The sequence below is a fragment of the Bidens hawaiensis genome, unplaced genomic scaffold (assembly GCF_021521415.1).
Source record: "Bidens hawaiensis isolate Kalapana, Puna unplaced genomic scaffold, B.hawaiensis_p1.1 tig00028122_1, whole genome shotgun sequence".
NCBI classification, from domain to species: domain Eukaryota; kingdom Viridiplantae; phylum Streptophyta; class Magnoliopsida; order Asterales; family Asteraceae; genus Bidens; species Bidens hawaiensis.
The window spans coordinates 53833-66436 of NW_027494581.1; the positions used below are offsets into that span (position 1 = coordinate 53833).

Consider the following 12604-nt stretch of genomic DNA (forward strand, 5'->3'; position numbering starts at 1 on the left):
ATGAAGACAATATAACTTGCATAGTTTCAATTGGATACAACTACATAAAAATCAAGTCAAGCAGCAACGGTAGGAGATTGGTTTTTAAAGACTTAGAGGTTATGTTCAATTGAGGGGAAGAATACACACTTTGTACCCCTTTTTCTTAACTAAGTTTTGTCCCACTGAGTTTTCTTAGTAATGTTTTAATAAGCTAGCATAACTAATGCAACATCATTGGTTAATATCGGTCCAGAAGAACGAATTGAACCAACATTAACCAGTAGTATAATGTTGATAGTGCATAATATATATGATTGAGGGGGAGTGTTAGAAGGAAGAGAAGAAAAGGGTAAAAATGCATTCGGTAAGTTACAGAGCGAACGCTCTCCTGACTTTATCTCTCACCATTCTCGCCTTCATCTGCGCCATCGCTTCTCTTACCGACAACTTCAACTCTCCTTCACCAACCGCCACCGTTCAGGTTTCAACCCTACGCTACTACTATTATTTCTTTTCATTTCATTCTTATTATTATCATTATGCGTTACTTGTAGATCTTGAATGTTAATCGCTTTCAGAAGAGATCCAACGGAGACGATGAGGTAACTCAAATCATCACTCTCTCTCTAGGGTTTATGTTTTACTCTTTCTAATTCAATTTAATTGAATCGCAATTCTAGGAACCCAATTTAACCGATTATTATGTGGTTTGTGTGATTGATTTCGGTTCCGTCATTCAAATTACCAAAATTTGTCTAACCGAAAACCCGTGCCACAATTTCTTTTTTGGTTACGGTCAGACACTCATGGAAGTATATGCAACTAATTCCAGCGCAAATTAATATATCAAGTTTTTAAATGTGGGAAACATGGATTAGATTTTAGATTCCTCATGTATAGAATTATATTATGCTGTTAGTTTTGATGATTGACTAGTTGAAGATCAACGACTTCAAGTACTCTCATTCTTACATTTGCTTGTTTAATATGCACTCTCAAAAACTTTAAAACCGTTATTGCATAAGAAAAATAAGTTATTTCAGGTTTATTACAGATTTCAGTTTGACAATTATAATACATCTTCCATTTATGCAGGTTGCATTGACACTAGATATATCTGCAGACCTACAGTCACTTTTTACGTGGAATACAAAGCAGGTTTTATAAACTAATTAATTTTCATTGTTCATCTGCAATATAATAACCCTATTTAATTATGCCTACCATGATTTTTACCTGTAGGTTTTTGTATTTTTAGCTGCTGAATATAGCACTCCAAAGAATTCCCTGAATCAGGTATGATTAATGTTCATCATGTTTCCATACTTTCTCGATGACTGATGCAAAGTAATATGTTACAGGTGTCGTTGTGGGATGGTATCATACCCACTAGAGATAATGCAAAGTTTTCTATAAAAGCTTATAACAAATACAAGTTCATTGACCAGGTAAATTTCTTTTTTGAAATAGGCTTGTTAATGAACCGAACGAACAACGAACAGAGCATGTTTGTGTTCGTTTGTTTAACTACGATCGAACATGAACAGTTAAATGAACAGGGTTTTCTTGTTTGTGTTCGTTTGTTAAGAAAGTGAACGTGTTTGTGTTTCTTCGTTAACAATATAGACGAACAGTTCACGGATGTAAGTGAACAGACATAAGTAATCATAGATGAACGAACATAACTGAGCTAATTAAAGGTAAATGCAAATAACAATGTATTGGGCCTATAAAATTACTAAAACTTGTAAATTGTAATGTTCCTAGAAAATTTAAATGAATATATTAACGAACATAAAAGAACGGACGCTCAGGTATACATATGTTCATGCTTGTTCGTTTATTAAATAGTTGAACATAAACCATAAACTAATTTTCAGTCGAATGGTTCACTGAACATTTAGTTCGTTTACAACCCTACTTTTAAACCATCATCTGTTAAAACTTAATCCCGATTATTAGTTTATGTATTAATTGTTTTATTTAAATATTATACAGGGAAGCAACCTTAGAGGTAGAGATTTTAACTTGACTTTGCACTGGCATGTGATGCCAAAAACTGGCAAGATGTTTGCAGACAAACTAGTTTTGCCCGGTTTTCGGTTGCCCGAGTCATACAGGTGATAGTTAATATATGATTTGAGAATAGCCTTGGCGCTCTAAACAGAACTAGTGTTTTTCTTGTTTTTTTTAAAACTGGAAACGTGTAATCTCGTAATTTGAACTTGTGAAATTTTAATCTGCTGGACATGATTATGTGTTTTGTTCCCATTTACTTGTGGCCCTGGCTGAAAATGAGGAAGATATTGATTATGTGTATAGATCTTATGAAATTAACAAGACAAAACCCCTAAAATTAGGGTACATGGAATATGCACCTAGTAACAACCACCCAAAAAAGGGTACCACAATACTTGCATGAGATTGGAGCTCATGAGCTTCTGTCAAAAGGTGTCTTAGACGAGGGTTCAGCAAAACCTTCAGCCACTTGACCCCCCTTAGCCAGACATGTTCAACAAAAACACCCAGTGAGGGCGTGTACGATTTGCGTGAAATGCAAGTGGGTTCAACGGAATTGGAGTTTGAATCCCTCGAAGGCATCCTGAATTTCCCTAAGCTAACATGGTTGACCCTGCTAGGGATGGTAGAAAAACTTGAATCAATGTAAAAACTGGAAACTTGTAAATACGAAGATCGGTATTTGGCCATTTGGGTATGAAACAAGGTATTGGAACTAGAGTAACTAGGATTACGTGATACCTAAACGATTACCAAAAATGATCTAAGAGCATCCACATTCCATCTCCCATCTCTTAACTAAAAATCATTTCTTGAATTTGTTTCGCTTATAAAACTACTTACATCTCATACTCCATAAATCTCTCTTTAATTAAATATACTTATTTATTCTTCTAGTAACATCCACCTAAAAAAATTGAAAAAAAAATATGGGGTTGAATTTTAAGAATCAAATTTTGGTATGGTATTTCGATGGGTGATTGCATGTGTGCTCTTTGCGGGGTGACTGTTGAAACATCACAACACTTATTTGTAAAATGCAAAGTGGCTAGATTGGTGTGGTCTATCGTGCATGATTGGGTTAAGATACCAAAATTATATTATTGTGATTCGGTGAAGGAGCTACTCGTATATCCCATCCAGTACACTTCGAACAAGGAGGAATGTCTTGCTATTCAATCCATCTCGGCGGTCACGTGTTGGATGATTTGAATTTACGAAATGAGGTTATTTTTTAGGGTGCCCCCTTTTCGGTGTCAACGCGGTGCATGATATCAAAGCGGCATCTTTCCTATGGGTTAAGCATTGAAGTATATCGCTCTAGCTTGGACTGGGAGAAATGGTGTAAATTTTAATTTTGTGAATTTTCCACTTTAAGTCTTTGTCTGGGTAGTTATTTTTATATGTTCTTTCCTTGTGCTTTTCAGGCCTATTGTTTCTCGTAAATGTTCCTCTTTTTTTGTTCAATGATATTGGCATTTCAAAAAAAAAAAAGTTTGGTTTTTCTATAAATTTTGGTCATTTTTCATAAATTTTAGCACTGGTTTAGAGAGTATGGCATATAAAATTCAACTGAACATACTGTATAACATAATAAATGAGATTTTGAAATTAGAAAAACTCGAATGTTTAAAACTATAGAATTGTCATAAACATAGGTATTTTATATTTCAAGTTGGGTTTTGAGATGAGTTTAAAATTGGTTATAACCCGATAGCCGTGAAACCGATGAACCCAATAAAAATATTTGTAATAAGTACATATCGACTTATTGAGCATAGTTTTATAATCATATATGAAATAATGAAACCGATTCTCTCAATATATGATGTCATACCTAACAATCATCCACATCCCAAACTCTGATCTTATAAAAACAAGCTCACCAAATAGAACAAAATGTTTCTAGGTAGTCTTTACACCAAAATTATCCTACCATACCAATAACAAAACAGATAAAACGGCCAACGCACCCCAATATCACGGCACTATAGAACGCATGATAATATTTCAAGGCACCTCATCATCAGTTTTCATGTAATGCCTTCATCAAATACAATTTGCTGAAACTCTGCCCTGCAAAACTGCATTCCCACACACATCCAAATTAAGATAAAACAAAACATGTTCTAATAAATTCTGCAAAAACATACCTGTTGATTCGATTGCAATAGTTGGAAACTTGACTTGTTATCAGGTAACTCTCCAATCGAGACGGCTCTGGAAGTGGTTTAAAGATGGGGTTTGACGGGTCCTCCTCAGGCAACGGTTCCTCACCTGCCGCTTTGCGTGCCATATTTTCAGCCCTTAAAATACACCAATTAAACAAACAATAATAAATAATCAAGCAATACAAAAAAAAAGAAACAAGACTATAACACATTATTCCAACATGTGCAGATAATCAGATACCTTCTCTTTTGAAGCCATGTTTGCTGCTGTGCTTGCTGACGTGACAGATTGCGATAATAAAATTGAAACTGAAAAAACCAAAATTTTATTGTTGTTAATATTATAATACGACATAATAGAGTGAGTAACATATACAAAAAAGAAACAAGCCTTTTGCTGTTCCATTGAGAGCTCATCCATGCATGCAATCAAAAACTCCATATTCCTTTCCATGACGGGATTTGTTGATAATTGCAGCCTATCGTAATCAGACTATTAACATATAAAAAAGCACAATTAGTTAATTACACTTAGTTTATATAATATTATGAGATAATGAAAACCGTAGCAGTTCTCTGAAACGAAAATTAAATACCTGGTTGACCGGCGAATCAGCTTCCAGTTCGGTCATATACGCACTGATAAGCGCTGAATTAGAAACCTTGATCTGTTAAATGTGAAAATCATTGAAAACAGAATACACACGTTAGCAAGATGATTAAAAGAAAACCTAGTTCATAATATTAGCAATTTTGTATCAAAAAATTAACCTGTAAACAAATAGAACGCACAGTAAACCATTCGTGAACGTTTGATTAGGATGTTCGGTTATGTTCTTTATTTAATAAGCGAATCATCATGAACAAAACTTTTTGTTAAGTTCGCTTACGTTTGTTTGTGTTTGTTAGTTTACATTGTTTAAGTTAGTTCCTTTAAATGTATCAGTCTCGTTACAATTAAATCTAGTTTTATTCTTTTTAGACCCCAACAGACTGAAGTTAACATTTAGTTATAAACTTATAATCAGTGTTTGCGCAATTATGTGCATTTGTATTCGTTTATCTATGTTCAGTTATCTTTATAAGTTTAAATTCATCAAGTCATGAACCATTCGTTTATAATATTAACAAACGAACATGAAAAGAAAACTATGCTAGTTTAATTGTTCGTGTTCAATCGTTTGTTCAATTCAAGTTAAAAAACAAACACAAACATGTCCAGATTGTGTTCGTTCGGTTTATTTACAAGCCAAATAAAAAACATACAGGGATCTCCTCAAAGGTATCGACCCATGTAAGATTTTTCTCTCGCAACCTAACAACAAAAGATGAGAATAAAGTGAGATTAAACTTGCGCTTTATACAAAACAAATAATAAAGAAATAACAAACTGATGTTTAGTAAATTACTTCTCTCCATTGAATTCATTGTTGCGGTAAAGTTCCATGAATGAATCAGAAAGCTTCAAAGCCTTCAAGGCCAGGGCACCTTGGTTAGACTTAGAAGGATCATATATAATGCACACGCATCGTTTAATATTCTCCTGCAATCCAAAAATTATAAGTTATGTAATAAATTTTAAATGGCACAGTAAATTTAAATATATATGTTACCTGGTAATTCATGAAAGTCTCAATCAGTTCCACGGTCTGATAAACACCTAATAAAGTTGACTGGTACCTGAACCAGATTAAAAATTGGAGAATTTAAAAACTCAATTTATAGATGCCAGAAAACATTCAGCGCACAAACTGATAAACATAATGACAATTGTAGGCCTATATAAACCGAACGCTCAGTGAACCGTTCGGCAGTAAATTCTTTTAAACGAACAAACGAACATCAACAAATGTCTCCTTCACTATGTTCATGAACGTCCATTTGTTCATTGATGTATTCATTTATATTTTCTGGTTCCATTACAACTTAGTCTAGTTGTAGTGACTCTTTAAGCCCAACACATTTTAACTGATTTTAGCTCAATCATGTTTGTCCTATTATACTATTAATAGGAACATAAACGAACATGCTAACTTTGTTAACGAATGAACATTAACAAGAAAACTCTGTTCATTCAATTGCTTGTGTCCAACTGTTTGTTGGATTAAAATCAAACAAATATACTATGTTCGGTTTGTTTAAAAGCCTAGAGAATTGCATAATTTTTAATAATGCATATTCACTCACCATCCGACAGTGTTATTGTCAACATTAACTTCCCTAAGACATTTCATCATGTCAAGTTGATAGTTAGCACCATCTGCCTCAATCTCCTCATCGTCCTCCCGAATCTGTACGTTCATTATTAAGGATTACAAAGAATAATAATAATAATAATAATAGAAACATATAATCTAAAAATAGACAAAAACAATGACATACAGGAAAGGGGAAGCAATTGGTAACTTCAAGAACACTGCCAACATCTAAGCCGAGAAGTTGTCCGGTGACAAGCGAGTTTGAAAACTCTGTGCAGTGTTTGATGATCTTCAACACAACCTGTTCATAAGATCAATTTAGAGTTTAAAACACATAAAAATGATAATAATTAGCAGAATGTGATCTATGCCATTAATGTAGAAAGATATCGGGAAGGACCGATATTTGTTAATTTTAATATCATGCAGAGAATTTATATATGCAGCAATTTTAATTAACAGTAACAATTCAGTATTAAGAAATGAAGCTTTTGCAAGTTACAAAACACTAACAACTGTAGATGCAGGTAGGAACTGATTAAAACTAAAAATTGATGAATAAGACATAGAAAACTGATATTATGAGTATCTGCTTGTATTTGTTAATAATATTATGATTTCTACAAAAGAATTAACGAATCAACTACATAGAGAAAAAAGACATAGGAAGCCTCTAAGCCTAAATTGTGTGAAGAGAATAATAAGATGAATTACCAGTCCTTCGATCTGAACAACTCTAAGAGGCGGTGCGACTGCTTCCTCGGTTGCCGCCACTTGCAAGAACGAACGTGGAGCTGCTGCTGCTGTTGTTGTCAACAATTACATATAAAATACAAAATACCAACAGATTAAGATCGGAAAACCAATTTAAGGCAACCGATTAAAGGAAAGGAAAGGATGAATAAACGAACCGGCTGCCATTGTTTTTGTTGTTGTGATGATGAAACAGGAAGGAGATTGCCGCACTGATGAAGAAGCTCTGGATGTATGGCGGAAACAAAGAAACCCTAATCGAAAGATCGGTTACCTTATAATTATATTTGCAAACATGGTCCCTATGCTAGTATGCTTTTCACATTTTTCACTTCATTTTATTACACGTAATAAATTAATGTATAAATAAAATACACTTCTTCTCCAGGAGGTTCATCATCATTGCCCGTCTATCTATCTATGGGTCCAGTTCCTTTATGCTCAGCAGGCTAGGTTGTACATTGGTGATGACTGTATAGGGGCTACTACTGGGGTTTAGCAGGGAGACCCCCTTGGTCCCCTCCTCTTTGCCTTAGCATTACACCCTCTTGTTCTCCGGGTACAAAATGACTGTAACCTCCCATTTCATGCTTGGTACTTGGATGATGGGACTATTATTGGTGGTGCCAACGAAGTCGCTAAAGCCCTAGACATTATCAGCTCGGAAGGGCCATCATTGGGGCTGCAACTTAATATTAAGAAAACCGAGGTTTTTTGGCCAGCGTGTAATGGGGTGAAAGTCAAAGATGGGCTTTTCCCTATTGGGATTGGTAGACCAGAGAGAGGGGTAAAGCTCCTTGGAGGGGCTGTTAGTCGAGATCCCTACTTTATTAAGGAGTTGGCGAGGCGGAGAGCATCTCGTGCGGTTGATCTTATGAAACTCTTACCTTGCCTTAGGGATCCCCAGATCGAACTCCTCCTGCTTATGTCTTGCATGGGGGGTTGCTAAGTTGATTTTTGGGTTACGAACATGCCACCCCCATATGATGGATGATGCGGTATCCTGTTTTGATAAGGGGCTTCGAGAAGCCATCAAAAACATAGTTGTATGTGGAGGCCCGTTCTTTAGTGATCTTCAGTGGCGACTTGCATCTTTACCGATGCGCTTGGGGGGGTCTAGGCCTTCTTTCGGCTCATGATGTTGGGGTTTACGCTTTTGTAGCGTCGAGGGCTCAGTATTGGAAGCTACAGAATCACATCTTAAGGAATAGCGGAGTTGTCGACCTGGACTCAGACTACGTGCAGGTCCTGGAACGCCTAAATGGCGCTCTCCCAGACTTTGACATTGGCGGTTTCTCTAATAAGGACACCGCCCCACCAAAGCCTCAAAAAACTTTGGCGAATTCCCTTTTTGGCAAAATCGCTCAGAGCCTGGGAGAAGTTTTTGGATTGTCCCCCCGACAGAAGGCGGTTATTGAATGCTTACATGGTCCTCATGCCTAAGATTTTCTGACCGTTATCCCGATTGATGGCTTGGGCCAAAGCATGTCTACGGTCGAGTATAGGGCCATTCTTAAGTACCGTTTGATGGTCCCAATGTACCCAGAAGACGAAACATGTCCGATCTGCCGTAAGGCTTGCCTGGATAAATTCGGAGAGCATGCGGTACATTGCAAGGAGATGCCTGGGTTCAAATACCGACATAATTGGGTGCGGGACGTTCTTTGGGACATCTTAAGGCGAGCTGGGATATCAGCTAAAAAGGAAGCCCCCGTAAACTTCCTTACAGACCCCACGGAAGGGAGATCCACTCTACGACGGGCAGATTTGCTCGTCTTTGGTTGGGCCGAGGGAAAACACGCTTGTGTTGACCTCACATGGGTATCTCCCTTAGCTGGTTTGAGGGATAATGGGTTTGTAGCTGGGCAAGCAATGAAAAGGGCTGAAACGAAGAAGGTGGAGAAACATGCTAAAGCCTGCGAAGAGAACCAACATGTTTTTGTCCCTCTGGCTTTTGATACCTTTGGCTCCTTGGCACCGGAAGCTATCTGTTTCATAACCAGGGTCCAACGGGTTGTGCATAGCAATGTGTCGACTCAAAAGGGGCAGGGGTATGTCTTTAGCAAGTTAGGGCTTGCAATTCAAAAAGGGGTGGCGACGCAGCTTGTTGCCCGCCTACCTGCTATGTTGATGAAATATCTATGTTTCTATTTAATGAAAGAAGATTATTATTATTAAAAAAATAATAATAATATCAAATCAAATCATATTATTACTTATAAAAAAATAACAATTAATAATTTAATACAAATAAAAAAAAGATAACTAAGTCTTTATATTATGTAAAAAAAATGTATTACAAATATAGTTGTCTTATATCATTAAATATATATGAATATCAAATAGAAAATTGGTTGTTCTATCATCGCTATACAATAATATAGCAATGTCACTGGAAACAACATTTAAAATAATGATGCATTTCAATGTAAAGATGTAGCTAAAGTTTTTCACAAAAATGTTATACATTATTCCATACCCGGCCATAGACAAATACGACAATAGATTTTTTTTAACAGCTTTCATGTTGTCCTTATAAACAAACTATTGTTCAACTATCACAATAGTCCTATAATAAATATAAACAATGAAAAATTTGTCTATGATTTTTAAGACTAAATATTTGTAAAAAAAATTAGTTTACTTTAATATGAAGATGCCACAAAAAATTAAATGTTAATGTACTCTTTAAACATAAACTCTTTTATATATACATTTCAATTTTAAAGAAAATATATTTAGACACGTAATTATTATAATAATTTTTTTTATATTAAGTATGTTTATAATATAATTCATGGTATTAATAATTCAATCAATAGAGATTGACCAATTAATACGGTATGTTGAATTTATAATCAATACTATATTTAGAACCAAGATTTTTTTTTTCCATCAATAGAAGAGAAGTGATTGTCACACCCCCATCTTAGGCCTGGGCGTATGACCAACAGTTGGTACCATATTTGTAAATAAATCAGAGTTACGTGTTAAAGCGGAAGTCTTTTGAAACATGTGGATATAATATTTACATTATAAAAGACAGGATTATAAAATACTCGTCTTAAGTTTATAACAAAAGGATTACTTGTTTAATTACAAACCACCATTTTTTATATTTAAGTTTATACAAAAAGATCCGAGCCATCGGATATCTTGAGCACTTCGTCTTCCCAAGCTCTAACTTTGATCACCTGCAAAATGTTTTGAAAATACGTCAGCAAAGAATGCTGGTGAATATGTTGATGCTAAAATATTTTCTTTTACTTGATTACCCCTCGAGACATAACTTGGGTCCGGCCCATCGTGGATTAGGAATAATCAAGCTATAAAACAATACAATTTATAAACTCAAGTCTCTACACAGAGCACCCCAGAAGACACCGCAGCGTTCGACATTACTTAGATACCATACATATACACATGGTCATTACTCCCCGCAGGCGAGCGTGACTATAACCAAGTGTGGTGTGATGTGCCCACCGCATTTTACCACATATGTAAGGATCCAGACAAACGTATACTACAGCATGAGGGCTAGGTTTATACTCTTGTTTATAAATGTTTTAGAGACACGTAGTCTCATGTAAACCTTTTCATTTAACACATTTGACTCGTTTGAAAACAAGTTTGTAAAGTTTGGGGAGTATTCACCTTTTTATTTGGATCGGCTTCAGTACACTGTCTGAAGGTCTTTCTCATTGCTATCTCGCACCTATAGTACGAGTATAACCTTTTGCTAGTCGGATATATAATCCGGCTTAAGACCTTTAGTCTTTTTATAATCTTTACCTCGATTATTTTCTTTTATGAACCTTTAGTTCAAATTTCTCTTTCTTTACTTTAAAACCTTTAGTTAAAAAGTATTCTTTTATAAGACAACCTTAGTATAATCTTTACCTCGATTATTTTCTTTTATGAACCTTTAGTTCAAATTTCTCTTTCTTTACTTTAAAACCTTTAGTTAAAAAGTATTCTTTTATAAGACAACCTTTAGTTAAATCACTACATTTCTTCTTCTCTAAGAAACATATTTCTTTTCTCTTCTTTATTATTTAAGAATAGCTATTATTACTTAAATAATATTCTATAACAAAGAATTATTTATATAATCTCACACACACACACACACACACACACATATATAGATATACATCTCTCTTTCTTTTCTTTTCTTTGTTATATGTTTCTTTTATTTTATCGAGGTATCGAGTATAACCTCAACTTAAAGTTTTAAGCCTTTATTTTATTTTATCCGGCATCATGCCTACCTTTGTCGGCTTATGAACCCTACACACTCGAGTAGCACTCCAACGCCGCTTCACTTTCTTTTTCTTCTTGATCAAAACTCCTTTCCTTCAATACTCTTCCTTGGCACGCAAAACGACGCACACCAACACTTCTCCTATTTTGGCACGCTTCACGAGGTGATTCGTCGGGATGGTAACTCATTCTTGATTGGAACGTCGGTGGTAAATGGCACGAATATCGAGGAAACGGGCACGAAAATCGAGTAATATGGACACGCTTTTCGAGGTAGATCGAGGGTATGATTCTTAAGTTCTAGAGAGAGAGAGAGATGTATATGTAATTTGAGTGTGATGAGTGAGAGGGCCATGGCCTTCTATTTATAGGCAAATCTGGTGTCCCATCGCGATACGCGATGGTCACCAGAAAAATGCCACGTGGCGACACATGGCGGACGTTATGCCACGTGTGGACACGTGGCACGCCACGTGCTCTGTCACACACCAACCTACGGCGGAAATGCCGGGGCGCGAACTGATTGTCACAGCTCTCAAGGTTTTCATCATGCACAATATAAGTTTCAATATCTATTTAATAATTTCAAATAATTCAAGTACAAAATACAACTTATTAAACAAACAACAATTACAAACTAAATTCTTGATCGTATCATTTCTAACTTAAATTCTTCACTAAGTCTTCACCAACCTGCATTAAATTTCTACGATAACCTGCATATGCGTTTAAAATAGAATTTTGTCAACAACACATGTTGAGTGAGCAACACACCATTTTAGTTTGTATATATAGTATATATAACAAAATACGTAGCTGCAACAAGTCATATGAGAATAACAAATTAACCAAATGAGCAAGTATAACTGAGATGTCGAGAAGCACAAAGGCTATAACGACTGGCGTATGATCATACTAGACTGAGATTATGCTGGACCTCTCCGAATGCGGAAGCATACAAAGCAAATAAGCACATAAACACGTAAGGTATAAGTTGTTAACACATAAGACAATAGTTGCAGTTTTGAGTATAAGTATATATGAAAAATATATTTACGCATATGTCCCCAAAACGTGAGAAAACAAGTAAAATAGGGGAAGGTGGTACTCACCTCAAAGACGAACAAAAGATGATTAAGATAATGGGAAGACGGGAAAAGTCACACGCAAACGTTAAAGCCTAAAAGAAACGAGAGTAACGGATATACTTAAGTAAAG

General features: G+C 35.5%; 2 protein-coding genes across 5 annotated transcripts; one reads left to right on the forward strand and one right to left on the reverse strand.

Moving 5' to 3' along the window:
- Nucleotides 1–331: 331 nt before the first annotated feature.
- Nucleotides 332–2357, forward strand: LOC143576440 (signal peptidase complex subunit 3A-like). The gene is made up of 6 exons (XM_077060530.1): nucleotides 332–463; nucleotides 537–584; nucleotides 1078–1140; nucleotides 1225–1278; nucleotides 1344–1430; nucleotides 1981–2357. Exons 1-6 carry the CDS (start codon nucleotides 338–340, stop codon nucleotides 2104–2106), a joined length of 504 nt encoding a protein of 167 aa, XP_076916645.1. The 5' UTR covers nucleotides 332–337; the 3' UTR covers nucleotides 2107–2357.
- Nucleotides 2358–3855: 1498 nt separating this feature from the next.
- LOC143576439 (eukaryotic translation initiation factor 3 subunit H-like) lies at nucleotides 3856–7369 on the reverse strand. Of its 4 annotated transcripts, none has more exons than XM_077060526.1 (12): nucleotides 7282–7369; nucleotides 7085–7173; nucleotides 6555–6671; nucleotides 6360–6463; nucleotides 5786–5852; nucleotides 5582–5715; nucleotides 5439–5487; nucleotides 4769–4840; nucleotides 4564–4665; nucleotides 4414–4481; nucleotides 4155–4307; nucleotides 3856–4085 (listed from the first exon to the last, which is right to left on the reverse strand). In XM_077060526.1, exons 1-12 carry the CDS (start codon nucleotides 7289–7291, stop codon nucleotides 4028–4030), a joined length of 1023 nt encoding a protein of 340 aa, XP_076916641.1. In that variant the 5' UTR covers nucleotides 7292–7369; the 3' UTR covers nucleotides 3856–4027. The 4 variants fall into 4 exon arrangements, with proteins under 4 accessions (XP_076916641.1, XP_076916642.1, XP_076916644.1 ...); XM_077060527.1 differs by having other exon boundaries at nucleotides 7085–7170; nucleotides 7282–7364; XM_077060529.1 differs by having other exon boundaries at nucleotides 7085–7164; nucleotides 7282–7351.
- Between the last annotated feature and the right edge of the window lie 5235 nt (nucleotides 7370–12604).